Consider the following 23,205-nt stretch of genomic DNA (forward strand, 5'->3'; position numbering starts at 1 on the left):
GGGCGAGATACATTGTCGCAGAACGTAAGTTAGATTTTGAAACGCATCTTCGTAGATTTTAGACCAGAACTGACCGACTACCTATGTCCAACTTCTTATGTAATAAAGCTACGATATCGCCACAACGTGGAGGCGATAGAGGAGATAAAGGGCTTTTAGCTCGTAGTATTTTGGAGATAATTAGACGTAGAGAAGTATATAAGGTACGGCAGTAAGGTAAGATTGCGATAAAAACTGACCGACTACCTATATCTAACTTCTCGTAGAATAGAGCTACGATATTGCTATAATATAGAGGCGATAGAGAAGAAAAAGAGCTTTTATCTCGTAGTATTTTAGAGATAATTAGACGTAGAGAAGTATATAAGGTATAGCAGTAAGGTAGGATTGCGATAAAACTTAACCAACGAGTTTTGCGACCGACCGACTTTTGCGGCCGACCGACGAGTTTTACGACTAACCGTGTAATATAGCTACGACGTCGTTATTTAATGCAATAGATAGAGAAATTAAAGAGCTCCTACCTCGTAGTATTTTTATAATAAATAGACGTTATAGAAGGGTCGAGATAGAGCGTTGTAATAGAAGAGCTGTCGTCTAACAAGAAACAATGAGTTTGTATACAAAGGGGGCCCATAAGCTCTCAGACTCTCGGGGAGAAATTCCTCTCGGTGTAATCTAATTGGTTCAGGAGTCCACAGGACTAGGGTAAGGTCCACAAGCGTAGCGCTAGCCCTTAGCTACGTCGTGGCGCAATTTCTCCCCGGGGGTCTGATTCATGAGATAAGGCTCTACAAACGCTCTGCACAAAGTTCCGTACGAAGCTCTGCGAAAGCTCTACCAAAAGCTCTACCAAAAGCTCTACCAAAGGCTCTGCCAAAGGCTTTGCAGCACCTCTGCCCACCTAGTGTACTGGCTATGCAGTAAATGGAGCACGCTGTGCGCAGGGGTCTAAGGGGGTCTCCCCTTTGAAGCTCTGCTCGAAGCTCTGCTCGAAGCTTTACTCGAAGCCCTATACGGAGCTCTAAAGCTCTACTAACACGCAGCACTAATATACTAGGAAGGTTCTGCAATCGGCCGTATAACCGCCCATACGGTCAATCGCCGTACAATTGTCTCTACGAACGGCTCTACGAACGGCTCTACAAACGTCTACACGATCGCCCATACGAGCGTTCATACGGTCGATTGACCAAACACCTATACAATCAATCAGACGCCCGTATAAACGTCTCTACGAGCGTCTACAAACGTCTCTACAAATGTCTACAATCGCCCATACAATCGTCCGTACGAACGTCTGTACGAACGCCTACACGAACGCCTATATAAAGCTCTGCTCGAAGCTCTACAAAGCTCTGCACGAGCCTTCGTACGAAGCTCTGCAAAAGCTCTACTAAAAGCTCTACTAAAGCCTCTACCAAAGCCTCTGCAAGAGCTCTGCCCGCGCAATAAATAGAGCACGTAGTGCGCAGGGGGGGGGGGTCCAAGGGGGTCTCCCCCTTGAGCTTAAAGCTCTACTCGAAGCTCTACTCGAAGCTTGATACGGAGCTCTAATGCTCTACTAACACGCAACAGTGATATACTAGGAAGGCTCTATAATCGTCTACACGAACGGCTCTACAAACGGCTCTACGAGCGTCTGCATAATCGCCCGTACGATCGCCCATACAATTAATCAAACACCCATACAATCAATCAATCAAACACCCATACGAACGACCAATTAAACGTCCATGCAATTGCCTATACAATCGTCTCTACAAATGTCTCTGCATTTAATCGCCCGTGCGAACGCCTGCATGTGGCTCTGCACAAGGCTCTACACGAAGCTCTACCGAAGCTCTACACGAAGCTCTACCGAAGCTCTACCGAAGCTCTACCGAAGCTCTACCGAAGCTCTACCGAAGCTCTACCGAAGCTCTACACGAAGCTCTACCAAAGTTCTGCACGAAGCTCTACCGAAGCTCTACATGAAGCTCTACCAAAGCTCTACACAAAGCTCTACCGAAGCTCTACACAGAGCTCTATAAAAGCTCTATAAAAGCTCTACGAAAGCTCTACAAACGCTCTACCAAATGCTCTACCAAACGCTCTACCAAACGCTCTACCAAAGCCTCTACAAGAACTCTGCCTACGCGGTAAATAGAGCACGTAGTGCGCAGGGGGGGTCCAAGGGGGTCTCCCCCTTGAGCTNAAAGCTNTACTCNAANCTCTACTTAAAGCTTAATACGGAGCTCTAAAGCTCTACTAACATGCAGCACTAATATACTATGAAGGCTCTATAATCGTCTACACAAACGGCTCTATAAACGGCTCTGCGAACGTCTATATAATCGCCTATATAAACGCCCATATAATTAGTCGATTAATCGATTAATTGCCTATAAACGCCTATACAATTAATTAATTAATTAACTAAACGCCCGTACGAACGTCTCTACGAACGGCTCTATAAATGGCTCTATGTACGGCTTTACGCACGGCTCTACAAACGTCTATATAATTAATTAATCAATTAATTGCCCATATAAACGCCCATACGAACGATTAATTAAACGCCTATACAATTGCCTACACAATCGTCTCTACAAATGTCTCTGCAATTAATCGCTAGAACAAACGGCTGCACATCTGCACGTCTGCACGTCTGCACGTCTGCACGTGGCTCTGCGCAAGGCTCTCTACAAAGCTCCGCACGAGGCTCTACCAAAGCTCTACACGAGGCTCTACTAAAGCTCTGCACGAGGCTCTATCAAAGCTCTATATAAGGCTCTATTAAAGCTCTGCATAAGGCTCTGCCTAAAGCTTACCCCCTACTGCAAAGCACGACGGAGGTATAGGATTTACGAAACAAACCTATACCTACTAGTGTATGTTAATTAAGCTCTATATAATAAGGCTCTAAATTAAAGCTTTGGGTTAATTAATCGGCTTATTAATTATAAACTCGGGTCAAAATTTTCGTTGAGGGGTACTAACGATCCGCATGTTATAGTTATTGTTTAGGTAGGCCGTTGTTACGGAACACCCCCGTAACACCTTATACACGTCTACCTGTTTCCACCGACTTAGCAATTAAAGACCAACCGCAAAATGGTAATCTAACGGCAATCTAATGGCAATCTAACGGCAATCTACGGCATTCTGCTATATTCTGCCGAGTTTTACTAAATTCTACTAAGTTCTGCTAGGACTATAATCTAAACCCTATTCTGCCCTATACACGTATTAACTAAGCAACTAAGTTAATAATATATACCCTTTCTTCTCGTTTTCCTACCTTCTTTCCTTATATAACGTCTTAACTCCTTATACAGTTTATATATATAGCTTAATAATATCTACCTTGCTATATATTATCGCCGCTTATACTTACTCCGTAATACTACATTATATTAACTTTATATACTACCTCCGAAATATAGAACGACCCTAAAGCCTCTATAACGGCCGCTAGTATTATATCCGCACTTTAAGAATAACTAGTAGAAATATAAAAGTCTTTTATAGACGCCCTTACATAAAACTAAGCCACTTTAAATCAATAATAAGCTAAGTAAGAAGTACAATACTAGCGATTAATTAAAGACCTCTAAGAAGAAATCCGTATACTTAAGATGCCTATATTAGGGCCTTAAGACTAAACACTATCTCCTAAGATAAATACGCGAAATGTAAGCCCCGAACCTATAGCAGCTGTCTACCTTAAACTAACTACTATACTAAAATAATCTAAACGACTACTAGATTCCCTAGTATTTACTAGTAAATAATAAGAACTCTAATTATTCCTAAGCTAGCTTAAAAATAAGCTAACTAATAATGCTGACCGTTACCTAACTAAAGCCAACCAACTCTATTACGCCTTAAGTTAATTAGAAGGAGAGGCAGCCGACCTTATTAAACCTCTTTAGCTAACCTTAGTATAAAGCCTAGTTATACTTCTTAAAGCCTTATACGGTAACCTAAACCGCTAAGCTACTACCTAAAGAAAGATAAACTATATAGCTTAAGGAACAAAAAGTTTCTTAGTATATTTCTCTAAATTTAACCATTATATAAGGGAAACAGGCTGGAATAACTCCGTACTAATTAATAGCCTTATTAAATCTCTAAGCCCTAAACTAAAAACCTCCCTAATAGGCGTAGACCTACTAGGAGCCCTTAATGCCTACGTAAATATTATTAATAAACAGTATAATAATATACTACGCCTAACACCAAAACACGCTCCTTAATATAATATAATAGCCCCATAAACGTCTACTAAGTTATCTTAGCCTAAGCACCCTAACACTATAGATATTAATACTAGAACCCTAGAGTACGCCCTACTAGGGTCCCCTAAATAAGAAAGACATATTAAGCTAGGCCTTTACTTTAAGTGCGGAAGTAAGGACTATATCTCTAAATACTATCTTATTCCCTTACCTACGCCCTAAAACAGTTTACGAATGGCTAATACTAGTAACCGTTTACCGCATCGATCTTCCGGTTACCGCCCCCAATCTTTACCTAGTTCTAGCCCTATATTTAGTAAGCACTACTTATAAGGGCGAAGCTATAACTAATATTCTATAGAAACCCCTTCCCGCTCGCTACTAAAAGGCATGTTTTAAAGTTAGGTCGCTTTCCAGGACGGCTCTGCCTTAGGGTCTTATTAAATGCTTTAGATATTACAAACTCTAACTCTTAGAATTGTAGTATAACTATTAACTATTATCTTTAGTAGAATAATTAATAGGCTAATACTTAAGTCCTAATTAATATAGGAGCTAATAGTATAGGATTTATTAATAAGATCTTTGCGTAAGATAATAGTTTTACCCTAACCCCCCTTAACCGGCATATTAACGTATTTATATTTAATAGTAAACGCACGGTCTTAGGCTAAATTACCTACGTAGTATACCTAAGATTCTAATACCTAAACTACAAAGAACTGATTAAGCTTTTTGTTACTACCTTAGGTTACCTAGTAATCCTTAAATAACCCTAAATAAAGCTATATAAGGTAACCATTAATTAGAACAACCTTAAACTTTTATTTACCGCCTCCCGTTGCAAGCGGAAGTGCCTTATAACGCACCGTCCTGACCCTAAACTAAAATCTAGGAAATCCACTAAAATCTATTAGCCTAAGATTTCCACTAATGTCTACTCCGCGCCTAAAGAATTTATTAGATTCTATTAACCTAGGAATTCTACCGAATTCTACTAATATAAGATTTCCACTAATATCTATTAAGGATCTAAGAATTCCACTAAATCCTATAAATAGACCCTAAGTACTACACTGCCCCAAGCTAAGTAGAAGCTTAAGCTTAATATATAAAAATACTAGAAGGACTAGTATTCTACTATAAAAAGGATTCTTAAAGAATCCGAACCTAAATCTAATACTAACTCCGTACTTAATACCGAACCTAAACCTAAGTAAGAAACTATAAGCAATCTAAGCGAGCTTAGCACCTTAGATATCCGCATAATTAGAGCTACCCCGTTAGCGTAACTTGCTAAGAAACCTAAGCATATAATCTTCGCTGTTACAATAGCCGATATTAAGAAGGCCTTAGTACTAAAGAAGCATACTAACCCTACCACAAAGGTACTAATAGAGTATTATTATCGCCTAGATGCGTTCTTATAAAAGGAAGCTAATAAGCTACTAGAATACCGACTATACGACTATAAGATTATACTTAAAGAAGGAAAGCAGCCTGGATTTAGACCCTTATACGGGATATCCTAAAATAAACTCTAAGTGCTATAAAAGTATTTAGATGAGAACCTAAGTAAAGGATTTATTAGAGCAAGCTCGTCGCCTATTGTTACGGCTCGTACAAATGCCTCTAAACCGAAGCTTGTAGAATGCTGTATTACGAAGATACTAAGCTAAGGAGCAGAAGAAGGTCGAGGAAAGGATACGTCTATATACACGAGCCAAGTCTCCAAGCGAGCCCCTAACTAGGCTGCATGTAGACGTCGCATGGGGCGGTGCCCCAGCGCCGTTACACCTATAGCTGTACTAGTGATCTTCGTTAAGAAACCTGGCGGCGGTCTAAGCTTCTATATAGACTACCAAGCTCTTAACGCCATTACCGTTAAGAACTAATATCTAATCCCGTTAATATAAGAGATACTAAACCGACTAAGTAAGGCTCGTTACTACACGAAGCTCAATATTATCTCTATATTTAACCGTCTCCGCATTATAAAAGGGGACAAATGGCTTACTGCATTTTATACCCGATATAGACTATTTAAATACTTAGTAATACCCTTTAGCCTTATAAACGCTCTAAGCTCGTTTTAACATTATATAAATAACACCCTACGCCCTTACCTAAACATCTTCTGCACTGCTTATATTAACGACATCCTAATATATAGTAATAACCTAACTAAATATCGGAAATACGTTAACCTTATTCTATAAGCCCTATACGGAGCTAGTTTATAATTAGACGTAGATAAATGCGAGTTCTATAAAACGGAAGTTCTATACCTTAAACTCCTTATTTTTATAAACGGTATATAAATAGACCTAAAGAAAGTTAAAGTAATTATAAACTGGCAAGAACCTAAGAATATTAAGGACGTAAGAGCCTTTATAGGATTTGCTAATTTCTACTAACGGTTTATTAATAACTTCTCCGCCCTAGTTTTACCCCTTATAGCTCTAACCTAAAAGGATAAAGTCTTTATCTTTAATAAGGAATGTAAGAAGGCCTTTGCCTATCTAAAGGTTATATTTACTACTGTGCCCATACTCTAATACTTTAATCTAAACTAAATAAGTGTTATAGAAGCTAACTTATCTAACTATATCACTAAAGGTATCTGTTTATACCAACTTAATGGTACAGGCGAGTCGTGTCTAGGGGCACGAAATACGTATAGTATCGTATGCTCTTTTAGACGGTGGTGACTGTCGATTGTATAAAGCAGACTACGTGGTCTATATACTAATGCACCTCCCCCTAATTAGTCAGTGCTTCATAAGTGCACCAGACGCGTAAGCGAGTGGTTGGTGCACTGAACGCGTAAACGCGTACCTGGTGTACCGAACGCGTAAGCACGCGGTTGGTACAGCAGGTGCTGTAATTATACAGTATCCTATCTTAATATAACAAGGATGGAGCATTATACCCCGTAGTATACTTCTTAAAACAACTAAGCCTAGCCAAATATAACTACGAGATCTACAATAAGGAATTAGCAGCTATTATTAGATGTTTTAAACAATAGCGACTTAAACTAAAAGGCGCTAGATTTTTAATTAAGGTCCTTAGCGACTATAAGAACCTATAGTACTTTATAACTATAAAACAGCTAAGTTATTATTAGGCCCGCTAGTTAGAATATCTATCTTGTTTCCAATTCTTAATTACATACCGCCTAGGCGTTTAAGGTTAGAAGCCTAACACCCTAACCTAACACTTATAAGACGCGCCAGCCCTAAAAGAAGCGCGCTCTTACTAAAATTAGACCCTGCTTCGCCCTAAACTATTTAACCCTCCTACTAAGGACCTTACAGTATACGTCCTTAAAATAATTAATTAATTAATTAAATAGATTATAGTTAACGAATACCTAAATAACGAGTTTATCTAAGAGACGCTTAAGCTAATATATAATAGCATTAGACGTTCTAAAAAGATTTCTCTAAGTAAATATAAAGCCTATAGAAACCGCTTATATTACTAGAACCGCCTAGTTATACCTAACTATAACAAACTTAAGCTTAAGCTCCTTAAACATATATACAATCTACTAGTAGCCGGCCACCTAGGCCGAGGAAAAACCCTAAAACTGCTTTAATAAGAATAATATCAGCTGAATATGTATAATATAATATAAAGGTACGTCGCTAGCTGCTATATTTGCCGACAAGCTAAAGCTTTATATAAGATATATAACGGCCTCCTAAAGCCACTACCTGTTCCGGACCGAAGATAAAAGGATATCTTAATTAACTTTATTGTTAACCTCCTTATAAGTAAAGGCTATACAAACATTATAGTAGTTGTAGACCAACTATCTAAGATAAGGCACTTAATCGCCTGCCCTAACATATTAACGTCTACTATTGCCTAACTATTCTTAGATTACGTATAAAAACTCTATAGACTCCCTAAAATAATTATCTTTAATAAAGGCAGCTAGTTTATCTTTATATTTTAGAAAGAACTAACTACCTAACTCCGCATTAAAGTACTACTGTCCACTATATATTACCTAGATATAGACGGTTAAATAGAATATATAAACGCTATAATAGAATAGTATATTTGGATATACACGTTATATTTATAAGATAACTAGATTAACTAGCTTATATTCGCTAAGTTTACTGTAAATAATTCCGTCTTAGAAACTATAAAGGTCTCCCCGTTCCTAGTTAATTACGGCTAGCACCCACAAATAGGTTTTAAACCTTTTAGTAATATTCCTCGCCCCGCTTATTACGCCTTATAAGTTATAAAAGTAAATAAATTTATAAAAAAGATAGAGGAACTATAACGATTCCTTATTAACAAAATAATATAGGCCTAATTTGTCTATAAAGCCGCAGCGAATAAGAAATAAACCCTAGCACTGGCCTATTAGATTAGTAACTTTATCTAGCTAGATATAAGAAACCTAAACATAAAATAACCTGCTAAGAAACTTAATTAGAAAAACGCTGGCCCTTATAAGATTAAGAAGATTGTTTCCTCTTACGCCTACTAACTAAAACTCCCTAATACGGTTAAAATCTACCCCGTATTTTATACGTCAGTCCTCTACTCTACTGCCCCTATATTAGACGCCCTACCTAAATAGATATAAGACCCTCCCCTACTAATTAAAGTGGATGGTAAAAACAAGTACTTTATTAAAAGAATTAATAATATTAAGTATAATAAACGGAAACGCTAATATATATATCTTATAAAATAAAGAGGCTTTACTAAGCCCTTATAGGAACCCGTTAACTCTATAGGACTTATATAAGCCGTAGAAGACTTTTATAAACTCTATTTAGAACTACTATAGCCCTATCTTATAGAAGCTCGAGTTTAAAGGGGGGGTACTATTACGGGATACCCTCGTAATACCTTACACACATTTACCTATTTCCACCAACTTAGTAATTAGAGACTAACCGTAAAATAGTAATCTAACGGCAATCTACGGTATTCTGCTATATTCTACTAAGTTCTACTAAATTCTGCTAAGTTCTGCTAGGACTATAACCTAAACCCTATTCTGCCCTATATACGTATTAACTAAGCAACTAAGTTAACAATATATACCCTTTCTTCGCATTTTCCTACCTTCTTTCCTTACGCAACGTCTTAACTCCTTATATAGTTTATATATATAGCTTAATAATATCTACCTTGCTACATATTATCGCCGCTTATACTTACTTCGTAACAGCTGTATAGAGGCTCCGCGTATAAAAGCTTAATACGAAGCTCTGCGTACGGAGGCTCTACACAAAGCTCTGCGTATAGAGGCTCTGCACGAAGCTCTACACGAAGCTCTGCACAAAGCTTTTATATAGAGCCTTTATAGTAGAGCCGTCGTACGCAGAACCGTTATACGTAGAGCCGTTGTGTAGAGCCTCCGTATATAGAGCTTCGTGTAGAGCTTCGTCTGAGTAGGCGAATCGCCTATTCGGCGGCGCTTTCTACTAGATATCGTGGAGGCGTACGGAGTAGATATACTTATCGATTATAGAGCTGCTTCTGCGGATTAATTTGATGGTATTTCTGAGATGATAGCTGCTATAGGGGTGTAGATCAATTTCGTTAAAGAAGGTAACTGCCCTATATATAAATTAAGTCGCGTCACTTAACAAAGTCCTGGAAAAGTCCCTTAGACCAATAGTATATCCATAGTTACGTTTATATGGCTGATTTAGCGGCTGAGTCACGATTACGCAGGCGAGGAGGCCCGTGCGTTCAGCAACTATGGATGTTACCCTATATCCACAGTTAATTTTTAATCGCCAGCGACACCGCGCTCTTAACACCCGTCGAGCGCTATGCGTAGAGCCTGCTAAGAGTTTTCTACTCGCACTAGAATGGTAAGAATTGGCTATAGGTTAATAAAGATATTCGCGTTTTAAGTTGCGCGCCGCTATTATATAAGCACCCTAAAGCACCCTATTAAACTTATACGGCACTAAAATAAGCCCCTAGGGGGCTATAGATAAAGGTTTTAATAAAAAACCTCTTAGTATCTTATTAGAAGTTATATATATAACTATTTTAAAGCTTTTTTACCCGCTTAAAGCCGTTTATAAAGCTAATCTAGCGAGTATTGTATTTACTCCTACCGTAGATTAACCTACTATATAGCCGCTTCCTTGCTAACCTTCTAGACCTATATAACCCGCTTAATCTCCTTAATAACCTTAAGCTGTAGAGAGTACTATTAAACCTCCTTTTACTAGCTAGCCCGCTATTTACTACTCTATTTAGAATTTAGCGCTACTATAAAAGGATTACCTCTTAGCCCTTTAGTCCACTTACGCTAAAGGGCCTATATAGAGTTTACCGCGCGGCTTATATAGTATATAGGTAGAGACCTAGACCTAGGCTCTAGCTAGGACTACGGCTGCTGCTATAGCTATAGCTACGGCTATAGCTGCGGTGGCGGCGGCGGCGGTAGCGAAGCTATACGGAAAGGAGAGCCTATAGCGCTTACCTGGGCGGACGTATATCTGCTAGATCCTATAATAGATAAAGCTAAAGGGGCCGCTTCTATAGGCGGATGTGGGGGGTTAGTAGACCGGCCCTAAGGCCATACCGCAGCCGTAGCTATAGCTATAGCTAAAGGGGCTTTTAGTTAAAATATAAGGCCTCCGGACGTTAGTAATTAAAGCTATAAAGATTAGGCCCGCTAGGACTTATCTAAATAGTCTAATAAGCCCTTAACCTCGCTGGCTATCTGCTTATATTTAGCGCGTAAAGCCTTTAGTTAGTTAGTAAGGAGTAGTATAGCTTAATAGAGAATTAACAGCTAATTTAGGCTCCCCTCCTTTTCCTATAAGTAGGGCTCTAGATTCTGCATAAAGGCCTTATACGCCTTATACTAAAAAATAGGGTAGCTCTATACTGGATAGCTTGGGAATATCTTATAGAGGGTTACTAAGTCCTATAGAATGACCTCACGGAGGTAAAAGAGAAGGTTTATAACCCCTATAGCGGTAAGGTTATTAATCTAGTATAGCTACGGGCTAAAGCGGCCCTTCTATTTATCTAGTTTGGGCTATATTATTAATAGCAGTATATTAGGCGGTATAATACCCATACGGCGGATTTTAAAGCAGCCTATTTATAAGGGGTATTCTACTATTAACCTTATAAACTCTTGCGGGAAAGAGTTTAAGTAACAGCCTATTATCTACTCTTAGTTTCACCTCCTAGTACGCCAAATCTAGTCCTTACTAACCCCCTTTAGCTCCGCCGTCTTAGCGCTAGCGCTCTGCCTAATATGCGTCTTCTTCTCTAAGAAGACGCTAACGTACTAGAAGGCCTTTACGACCTAATCTTACTACAAGTTATATAAGAGGGCCGCCTCGCGGTCCCTACCGCTCTTAATTAGGCGTATATTATACTATACTAAGCGCCTACTAAAGTCCGGGAACGGCTCTGTATTAAATCCTAGTAGTATAAAAGATAGAAAGCTAGCCCGCTAAGTATATAAATAAGTGGCTTCCTATTTTATAGGGCCCTAATAGTCTTAAGGCGGCCATACTAGTTCTACTTACCTACGCGTATAGTAAATATTAAGGGTATATAGTGTTACGGCACTGACGCGCGTAACCTAGATAGGGCCTAGTCAGGGGGGTTCGCTTACGTCTTGGCTCCATGTATATAGACGTGTCCTTTCCACGANCTTCTTCTGCTCCTCATCTTGATATCCGGGTCCATAGACATTCCAATTGTACAGGCTTGCATACGTTCTAAACGGCGCTCGTGCCTTAATTAACTGAGTCGCTGTGACATTATATCAAGATCCCTCAACCGATCGCAGGCTGTTGTATCCCAGGTCAAAGAAGCCCTGTGGCCTAGGGTAGTTAATGGGTGACGGAGCCCTATATACTAGCAGGCAAAGAAAGGAAGGAGAGCCTAACTTCTATAACAAAGAAGGCAGGAGATGCATACTCTGAGACAAAGCAAGGATCGTGCGAAGTCCTGTGGTGGCTGGGTATGGAATCCCTACACCGTGCAGGCACCCTCATGCTCATGTTTAATTCTTTTTTTTCTCTTCTCTCTACCTAACGGCCGCCTATGCTATGGGGAAGCACGTGCCGAGCGGTAACCCTCTTTCCGACCGTACGATCTCGTCGACTAACCGAGCAACGCGTATATCTGTCAACCGAACGCGTAAGAGTATGCAGCATAAAAACTGCATATAGGGAACTTTGATTTTCGCGATTTTCGCTAAGTCCTACTATGGTGGTACCTTGTGTACGCAGACGTGACCAAGACGCCTCGCAAAACGACTTAGAATTTTGAAGTTCTCGCCTAGCAAAATTTCCCTATATGCAGTCTTTATGCTGCATACTCTTACACCTACCGACCAATCGATCGATCGAACGACGACCCTTCAACCGACCGTACGTCTCTCTATCGGACGCTTGCACCGTACTGCTACCTAAATAGTCCTTTTTGATAGATACTGAGCTACGTATACTATGAGGAACGAAATCGGTTGATACTGAGACTAGTGCTATACACTGGCTGCGAAGAACGACCCCGACTGATACTGAGTTATACGAGCTGCGAGGAACGAAATTACTAGGACTATCAACGTTGGCATTACTCTGCTATTGACTACCGATCGTGCCGATATGCATACGATCCATATACTCGACAACAGTAGCGCCGATACGCCTACTACTACGACCTGACTACAACTGTGCCGATACGCCTACAGTCCCATTGACCGTACGATCGTGCCGTTACGCCTGCGATCCACGACTTCCGCTTGCATCGTACTGCTACAACAAACGACTGTACTGCCCTGCCACAGTCGACGAGACAATGATCGTGCCTCTATGCCTACGATCACTCGACCAATCGATAGCCCGAGCTCTACGTTCGACCTGCTATCANANGACAACCGATAGACGAGCTCTGNGCTCGACCACTATCGTTACCGCCGCTAGTACCGTACTACTACCCGAACACAGCTGCTCCTNCCTGCAGCTAAACCTTAATTNGACNACTACTGCTCCTGCCTGNAGTACCACAATTGACTTCTGCTGCTACGCCCGCAGCACTACGATCGACCCTCGCTGCTCTGCCTGCAGCATCTCATCGACTACTGCTGCCCCACCTGCAGCAAATAACTACAACTGTACAAGAGGTAGAAGACAAGCACCTAGGGATAAAGCTTAAGGGCAAGCTTTTTTGAAGGGGGGGGTAATGTTACGGCACTGACGCGCGTAACCTGGATAGGGCCTAGTCAGGGGGGTTCGCTTACGTCTTGGCTCCATGTATATAGACGTGTTCTTTCCACGACCTTCTTCTGCTCCTTATCTTGATATCCGGGTCCATAGACATTCCAATTGTACAGGCTTGCATACGTTCTAAACGGCGCTCGTGCCTCGATTGACTAAGTCGCTGTGACATATAGCGCGTAGGGCCTTTACCCTTAAACTTAAAGGTAAATATATTTAAGATTTTAGCGGAGCGTCTATCGCCGCCGTAGGTAAGTATATAGTGGCCTAGTAGGATATTAACAAGTGTGTGGAAGTAGCACTCTAGGGATAAGATGGCGCCCCTAGCCTAGAGCTTACGGCAGACGCTCTAGAACTCGTCCTCAGTATAGCCATTAAGGAGGATATCTCTACCCTTATTGGCGAACTACTTTTTCTTACACTACGCGTCCCTCCGCTATAGCGTCTTTAGGTACTCCTTAACGCTATCCTCCTATAGAGACAGGTGGCTGTTTATTTCTATAGCTTTCTACATCTAATAGAGGTCCGTTAGAGCGGTAATATAGCCGTAAACTAACCGCTATAAGAGCCGCGTCTCCTCTTAGGGTACGTTAATATTAGCTTTACAGCTCTTCCCTTTTAAGGGCTGGCTTACAACCTCCTTAACGAGGAAGAGAAGTAGCTTATCCTCCGTAATAGTATCGCTGTTATAGTACTGCTTCCGTTTACAGAAGGCCTAGGGCTAAATAACGCGTTAGTCGCGGGCCGCAATACTTTTAGGAGAGGGGGGGTATTACCTTAAACTCCTTCTGCTTTGGATCGTACGTTAAAGACATATTCTTAGGCCTTGCGGCACGCGTAAGGGCAAGGACATACTGCGCGTTAGCGCATAATTCGGCATTATTAGCGATATTAATCTCTACGCGGTTGGTTAGCGCCATCTTATATAGTAGGTATAATAGCAAACGTGCTACCGCGATTAAGGATTAGGCAGGGAGGACTTTTTTATATATACTTAGGCCCTAATGCCCCTAATTACCCTACGGTCGGGGTCAATCAGTAGGTGGCCCTAAATACGCGAATCTCCTTAGCTTAGCGCTGGTGGCGCTATAGAGATCTCAAATCTGACCTAGGTGGCTCGCTAAATATGTAATTTTTCGGCTAACCGACGATCAGCCGGGCCTCTTATACTATAGAATTAACTTTTTAATAAAAAAGGTTAGCGATATCCGCTTGCGGATATACATATGTCCGCTAATTAATTCTATGCGTCTAAGCTTACTAAGGTAATCTTAGGGTATGTTCGGTTTTACCTCAGCGAGCTCAGACGCGATTTTTTAGCTAGCATCGGAATAACCTACGCCGTCTTCCGAATTGCAAAATCACGTCTGAGAGGNTTTGGCGAGTTTTGTTAAAAGCATAAGCAAAATCCNNAAAANGGATATTGCGGATATCTAATNCATTCATTCACATAACGCGTTATTATTACCAAAAGTTAATACAATATTTTTAAGACCTAGGGCTTCTAAATAGTACAAATTTTATAATACGGCTATTGCTCAGTCCTGACATTAATTTCGTCAAAGTTAAAAAACGCGTTGTTAAAAGCATAAGCATATATTATATCTTATTGAATAGTCTGCTAATATAGATAAAACTATACAGATATATAGACATCTACTACTCAAAGCCATTGCACCATTTAGTAGGTGCTATAGTTGGGTCCTTTCTTGAAAATATCCTCCCTTGGCCCGGAGTGCCTCTACTACTACTAGGGGTAAGCTTTGAGCAGAGCCTTGTGCAGAGCCTTAGTAGAGCTTCGTGCAGAGCTTTAGTAGAGCTTCGTGCAGAGCTTTGTGCAGAGCTTCGTGCAGAGCTTCGTGCAGAGCTTTGTGCAGAGCCTCGTGCAGAGCCACATGCAAGCGTGCAGACGTGTAGATGTGCAGACGTGCAGACGTTCGTACGGGCGATCGATTGCAGAGACGTTTATAGAGACGGGCGTTCGTACGGGCAATTGTAGAACCTTCCTAGTATATTAGTGCTGCGTGTTAGTAGAGCTTTTACAGAGCCTCGTGCAGAGCTTCGTGCAGAGATTCGAGCAGAGCTTCAAGCAGAGCTTCGAGCAGAGCTTCAAGCAGAGCTTCGAGCAGGGCTTCGAGCAGAGCTTCGAGCAGAGCTTCGAGCAGGGCTTCGAGCAGAGCTTCGAGCAGGGCTTCGAGCAGAGCTTCGAGCAGGGCTTCGAGCAGAGCTTCGAGCAGAGCTTCGTGCGGAGCTTCGGGCGGAGCTTCGTGCGGAGCCTCGTGCAGAGCTTTTGCAGAGCTTTGGTAGAGCTCCGTGCAGAGCTCCGTGCAGAGCTCCGTGCAGGTCTCTCCCTGAGCTTCGTTCCGCAGAGCTCTCGCAAAGCTCCCACAGCTCTACGCAGAGGGCTGGCGGGCGGTGGGGGTGGGCGTCGGGGTAAGCGTTCAGCACCGGTGTTTACGAGCGGCTCGGCGGTGCAGAGGTGAATTGGGGCGTTCTTACGGCGACGAATTCCTCTTAACGTCGCGCGCGTATAAGGAGCTAAAGATCTCATAACCTTATAAGGTAGGCTTTTCTCTATAATTTGTGTAGTTTTTATATTGATAGGTGTTATAGGGGGTAGATCAATTTCGTTAAAGTTGATGAGGTTTTCATATAAACCTGTTTAGGTTTTCCTACGAATCTCGCCAAAGTCTCTCAGACCAAGAAAACGATTGCCGTCCTAAATCAGCCTAGCGGACGGTGCGGATATTCCTATATCCGCACAATCGATTTCTTGGTCTGAGCTTCTGAGGTAATGTTCGGTTGCAACTCCAGAATCAATCTGGAGGCTCCAGAATCAATCTGATCTGGAGGTCAAATCTGAATCTGACGCGATCGTTCGGTGATTCTGACGACTTTTCAATCTGGAGCTCCTCCAGATCGGCAGTCGCGTTAAATTTGCACACTTCACCGTATAAGGTAGTTGTTCTGGAGCTCTTGGCACCAGAATATTCTGGAGGCCTTGACCTCTATCTCCAGATTCAGAATCAATCTGGAGCTCTACGCGACGACGCCTTTGTCAAATATGGCGACTCCACCTACGTACACGATCCTCACATAGCACCTATCCGTTATATATGACGTCCTTCTTATTCTCGTAATTAGAGTCTTCCTGCGCATGCGCGGCGACCCGGGCGTGATATGGGTGACAGGGTAGAGGGCCTTAATCGGCTTGATTGACGATTGGCACGAGTAGNAGACTCCATTNTATTACGACACNAAGNGAGGAAGTCGCGATAGAGGCCTGAGGGTAGAGGTGGGCGCAAAGGTGGGCTCAAAGGTGGGCTCAAAGGTGGGCTTAAAAATTNATTAATGATTTGGAGCCTCTTCTGGAGCCTCTTCTGGAGCCTTACCGAACAATTGACTCAATTACAGATCAAACGAAGCCATNAAATTAGACGCCACTAGTACCTTACTAATTGACGCCAAAGGATGCACGGATCAAGACAATTCTGATCTGGAGGCAATTTGCAACCGAACATACCCTTAATAGGGATCATTTAACGCATCACCTAGCACACATTCCTAGGTTTATACACACTTTTGAGTTTATACACACCCCTAGGTTTGCATACACTCTATCCTTTAATTTTGTGTTTTATAAGATAGAGTTTATAGTTATAACAAAACTCAAGGCTTTTGTACGGTCAGGTGCTCCTGGAAGTTATGTCGTTTTTCCTACTACATTATTTAAGAGCACCTCCTACTCAGCTCTGCTTAGTGAGTGGGATTCAATCCAGTAGATCTAAGATCGTTATTCTTCGAAATTTGAATAAGTCCCACTAATAGGTCCTAAAATCATCCACTTTTAGGCAGAAAGATAGGGAGCCAGATTTGGACCCGAGCAAACTCACTTTTATCTAGGGCTTAACGTAGGTAATAGGTTTATGACGGCGATATAGTTATGACGGTCAGCTACTACCGCCTTCCTAATCAGGCTCACGAACACCAAAATACTGCCAAATGCCTGATTGTAGGCAAAATACTAGTAAAATGCATTGCTTGGTATTACACCGTTAAGGTTTTATAAAGCCTTATTTCTATATAATAGAGGCTCTATATTAATATTTTTTGGTGTTTTTAGTACTAACTGCTACTCAATTAATACTGTGATATTGCCTATATTAATATTCTCTATCCTTACTTTTATCTAACACTTTATCGTCTACTTCCTTGTCGTCTACTTCCTTATTATCCACTTTCTTATTATCCATTTCCTTATTATCCACGTCCTTATCTATCTATATAGACTGCTAAGAGGCCTTCTTTGCCTTTTTTGTAATGCCTTATAGAGCCTTAGAGCGAGCTATAGCCTCTATAGCTGCTTCGCAGGATTTCTCCTATTATTCCTATAGTATTGCTAAGGCTTCTGCTTTAAGCTTAACCTCCTTTATTACTTAGCTAGCTACCATATAAGCTTCTATAATCTTCTTTTTTTTTACTATATTGCCTATAGCTACTAACGCCTTTTACGCTCTTTTTGCTGCCTAATTTGCCCCCCCTAAGTCCCTTTTATATTAATCTGCAACTGCTTTAAACTTTATAGTAGTAGCCTAAGCCTTCTTCCTTTTTTAAACTTATACCTTAGTAATTATAGCTATCTCTTTTCTCTCCTTTCTAAGCTGCTCTCTAGTATTCTTAGTCCTCTGCTTAGCCTCCTCTGCAGCCTCCCTAGCGTTAATAAGTGCCTTAGCTAATTCGGTAGTAAGGACCGATTTAGTTAAAAGCACTACCCGTTTCTTTTTCTTCTTAGCTCTCCTATCTATAGCGCTATTGCAAAGCTCTGTATTTTCTAGCCGGAGTATTTTTATGCCTTTATCTATTAAATCTATATGGCTTATAAGCTTCCTAATAACTACATTAATTTCTTTAGGAGTAGTATCTAAATAACGGATTGTATGGCTGTACTAAGCTTAATTAGAGTGGCTTTTTAGAGTCTTTAGATATAGAGGTAAGGATAAAAGCGTTAGTTTGTTTGTAGACTAAGGTGTATATAATGGCGTAAAGGAAGGTTAGCTTATAAGGCGCCGGAGGACCTAATTAGTGTTAAAAGGGAGAAGGCCTGCAGCTTTAAATGTACTGTTAATTAGTTTAGGTATATATATTTAAGGCCTAATCTTACCTAGAATCTATAGAAAGTAGTCTCTATTAATACTAGTAACGCTGTAAGCTGCGTATTTATTGACCTTAGCTAGACATAGGCGCTTAACTACCGAAAAAACAATAAGATCTAGAGGCTGTAGGAAGTGGGTTAAGTAAGATGGAAGATATATAGGAATAATCTTATGCTTTTAGTAGAACTCTATAAACTTAATATTAGTGTAAGAGCTGTGCCTATCTATAATAAGTAATTGGTGGCTATAGTATTTAAAATTTAGAGGCCTTTTATGCCTCTATTCGTTGAGTATAACGCTTAAAATGTTAAAGCTACTTAAGGCCTATTTCTTTATTTGACTAGCTATTCTCCATTATTTTAATTAAGCACTCGCCTATAGCTTCCTCTGCTGTTTCCTATAGTAAATCTATATACTGCTTCCCTTTAAAAATAATAAATAGTAGAATTATCTGCCTATTGTTACGGACCTTATATTAGTAGTAGTGCATCTACTAAGAAGGGACATAAATAGGTTAGTTAAGATAGTATAGGAGGCGCTAGAACCGATTAAGCTATGGGATAAGGGGTAGCTAAGTTACGTGGCCAGTTACGTTACAAGTTTAGAACGTAGGAACGTAGGAATGTAAAAACGCGATATACCGACGTACTAACGTACCAACGTACTAAACCCTTTACTATAGAGAGGAGTTATATATTTAAGGACATACGGTCTCTATAGATAGTTTCTCTTTTTTATAGTAAATCTTAAAATATAATTAGAGTTAATCTATTAGGCAACCACTCCACTAGTTATTATTACGTTATTAACTTCCTGTTTACCTATATACCTAGCCTATTAATAAGTCCACCGTAGTATTTCCTATAAGGCTTCGTTATATATTTACTACTAAGGTTATAGTATTAATAAAGTTAAACAATATACCACTAAAAGCAGCAGCCATAATAGCGTCAACGGTAGCGATTATATTAGGATTAAGTAACAACACTAGTATAGCAAATACTTACTCTTAGCTAGTTACCATTAGATAGCTATAGGAAATAGTTAATTAATTAACAGATAATAATAGGATACTTAAAGAAAGGTGTATAATTACAGCACCTGGTGTACGAACGCGTATTTACGCGTTCGGTGCACCAACCACCTACGTGCTGACTAATTAGGGGGGAGGCGCGTCAGTATATAGACCACGTAGTCTACCTCAATAGAATCGACAGTCACCATTATCCAAACGAGCATACGATACTACATGTATTTCGTGCCCCTGGATCTAACTCACTCGTGCTATTAAGTTAGTACGAACAAAAGGATTAATAGAATTAAAGCAGCTAAAGTTAAGTTACCCTTAATTAAGCGATTTTTAGGGGAGAAGTTAAAACTTAAGGGATTCCTTATATAAATGCACTTTAAGATTACGCAAGAAGGAGTGAAGCTAGGAACGCCTATAGATTAAGTTACTTATATAGGATTATTCTTAACGGGAAGAGTACTTAAGTAGTTTAAACCTTACCTTACGGAAGTATAAGAGCATGGCATAATAACTACTAACTAGGAGGTATAGTATATATTCTTAAGTTGGAATAGGTTTATAGAATAATTAACGCAAATATTTAAAGACCCGGAGGCAACCACTATAGTAAAAAAAAAAGCTTTAAAACCTAGTATAAAGGACTTTAGTAATTAAGTATATAATATAGTTTTAAATATTAGTAATATAAGTTAAATAAAATAATAAGGCGCTTATAGCATAGTATAAGTAAGGACTTAAGGTAAAAGTCTAAGATATAATTATCCTAATAGAAGATACGGACACTCTTAGAGATTTAATTAACTAAGCAATTAAGATTAATAATAGGATTTACTAAAGAGAGCAGACTAAGAAGGGTTAGAATAGAGTTTTATAGTTATATAAGGCGTAAGGCACGCAATAATAAAGTTAAAGTTAAAAACTATAGTATAGCGTAGAGCTAATAGACCTAAGTGGTACTAAAGAATCTAAAAAATAAAATAAGAAATTATAGAAACCTAGAGAACAAGAATTAAGTAATTAAAGATCTAAAGAGTAGAGGCCGAACCAGAGATCTTAGCAGTAAAAGACATTTAGGCAGACTCTGTAGTAAGAAAAATAGTTTAAAGGAGCTTATATAAATTACGGAAAATAGGGTTATTATATTAAAGACTATAGAAGTAGTTAGAGTTATTATATGGTATAAGAAATAAGACTAGTAGACGATATATATATATAGAGGGATAATAATATACTACGAGAAACAAAAGAATATTTAATTAAAAGTTTCGCGTTTTGTTATAATAACGTATGCTAAATTTATAAAGACGCTAAGTATAGCGCAAGCTATTAGCTATAAGAGCTAAAATTATTAAAGTTTAGAAGAACTAATAAACTATCTTATAGATCGGATATTAAGGACGATAAATTTAATATAGGCGAAATATTTAGTAATAATCAGGTAATAAAGGTAGCTTACTAGGAGTATATAGACCTTAAAGATATTATATAAGAGGTAGAGGATAATTCTACTATAGAATAGGGAATATTAGTAGGGATTAAAACCCTACTAAATACGATGTCTACCGCTTTATAAGACGTAAAAGAAGTAGGATAGTGAACTACTTCGGCACTTAATAAAGGTAAAAGGCTATAGACTTAAGATTCTTAGGAAGAGATAAAAGATAATTAAGGTTCCTAAGACAGGATAAGATAGGCTTAAGGACCTATAACGGACGACAACCAATAAAGTAGAGTAATAGCTTAGTTTAGTAATATATAAATAAGTTTAGGACGAAGTTTCCTAAAGGTATAAGACTCTTAAGACAAGATAAAAACACTATAAAAGCCTAGTTAGACTAAAGCTGGAGCAAAGCTTAAGATAAAATTAAGCTTAGGATTAAGAATCCTATGGGACTAAGATTTTTAGATATAAATAAGGACTATTAAACAAACTAAGATTAAAAAGTAAGAAGACTTTAAGAATTTACTCGTAAGGCGAAAACCAAAAGAAAGCATAGAGGAATTTAGATAAAGAATCCTTATATAGTAAGGACAGAAACTAGATTAAAGAATTAGTATACTAGGTTATATAAGGGATAGAGTACCTATATAAAGAATTACTAATAGGCCTAGGGCAGGCACGCTAAGAGCTAAGTAGCTTACTAAATTAGAAGATGAAGAGGATTTAAAAATCCCTATTAGGTTTAAAAAACGATATATAAAGGGCTGTTATAATATAGTAATAAGAAGATACTTCCTTATAGATAAGCTATATATACTCTAGCAGCTATACTAAAAGTAGTATAGGCAGCAACATAATGACAAGTAGGAAGATTTCTATATATAGTTAGACAAGAAAGTTATCTAAAACCACCCTATTATAGAAAAGGCAATAAGTTATATTAAAGGAGCCTTAATTATAACGTTAAAGGATTTAGAGGAATGATTAAAGGACTAGAGAAGCGAGAGATGTATTTTAGTACCTATAAACAAAGTTATAACATTTAGATTAGCACGATAAAGGTTTAAACTTAAAGATAAGGATAAGTTAAGAGTTAACCTAAAGCACCTAGTATACTATACGCTATTATAGATTATATATATAGATAATATATGCAAAATATATAAGAATCTAAAAGAAAAGAATTAGAAATACTTTATAAGGATATATTAGGCGCCAAATAAGCAATAATATAAAAATACTAAGTATATATATGGATAGTATCTAATAAAAGTTTAGAAGTTAGGAGACTTAATACTTTAACCAAAAAGATTCCTTACTAAAAAATGCTTAAATAGATAATAGTGGTAAGAATACCTAAAGAATATATATCTATAGTATATTAAGGATAAAAAGCGAACTAGGTATTGGCTAAAGAGTAAGCTAAGTGCAATAAAATTAAGCAGCTAATAGTTAGGAAAAGTAAAGGCCTATAAAACTAGAGGAAGCTAGTAATAGAGCCTTTGACCCTTAAAGGAATTTAAAAACAACACCTAAATTTATAAGTTAATTAGTAGGATTAGCAGTTTAAAGCCTTAATAGATAGTAGAGCGACATGGAACCATATCTTACTAATAATAGTTTAAAAAAAAGGATTACCTTATAGATAGAAGGAGCAACCTTACCTATTAGTTATAATTTTAGGAGATCTAATAGCCTATAGAGAAGGGATTATGAACCTTAAAACAGGACCTATTTAAATAACCATTAAAGGAAGACAAATTAAGATGTCTTTTAATATCCTACTATTAGGACGGGATAAGGCAGTACTAAAAATACCTTAGTTATAGGAATATAACCTAAGGATTAATTAGATTATAGGTTAAGTTAATATTAGAAATACTTAATAATATAAAATATAATAGCAAACTAAGTTAGTATAGTACTAAGTTAGTATAGTACTAAGTTAGAGTAATATATAAGAGACTAAGTAAGGCTTAAGTTATATACTAAAGAGATACTATAAGTATAGTAAGAAACTATAGAGCCTAGAAAGTAAAAAGCTAGTAAATTATATAGTATAGGACTATAAAATAGAGTTAGAACTAGAAATAAGTCTAAGGTTTTTTCT

At 38.8% G+C, this 23,205-nt stretch overlaps 2 protein-coding genes across 2 annotated transcripts; one reads left to right on the top strand and one right to left on the bottom strand.

Annotated features, from left to right (window-relative positions):
* Positions 1–5,776: 5,776 nt before the first annotated feature.
* Positions 5,777–6,118, top strand: K441DRAFT_596654 (uncharacterized protein; the record flags this gene model as incomplete). The annotated part of the gene is made up of 2 exons (XM_067645034.1): positions 5,777–5,843; positions 6,036–6,118. Coding segments are annotated over 2 exons (150 nt in total), but the record flags the coding sequence as incomplete, so codon positions are not given.
* A 12,521-nt stretch (positions 6,119–18,639) lies between these two features.
* On the bottom strand, positions 18,640–18,795 carry K441DRAFT_596716 (uncharacterized protein; the record flags this gene model as incomplete). The annotated part of the gene is made up of 1 exon (XM_067645036.1): positions 18,640–18,795. A coding segment is annotated over one exon (156 nt), but the record flags the coding sequence as incomplete, so codon positions are not given.
* Positions 18,796–23,205: the final 4,410 nt, after the last annotated feature.

This window comes from Cenococcum geophilum (genome assembly GCF_001692895.1).
Source record: "Cenococcum geophilum 1.58 unplaced genomic scaffold K441scaffold_101, whole genome shotgun sequence".
Lineage (NCBI taxonomy): Eukaryota > Fungi > Ascomycota > Dothideomycetes > Gloniales > Gloniaceae > Cenococcum > Cenococcum geophilum.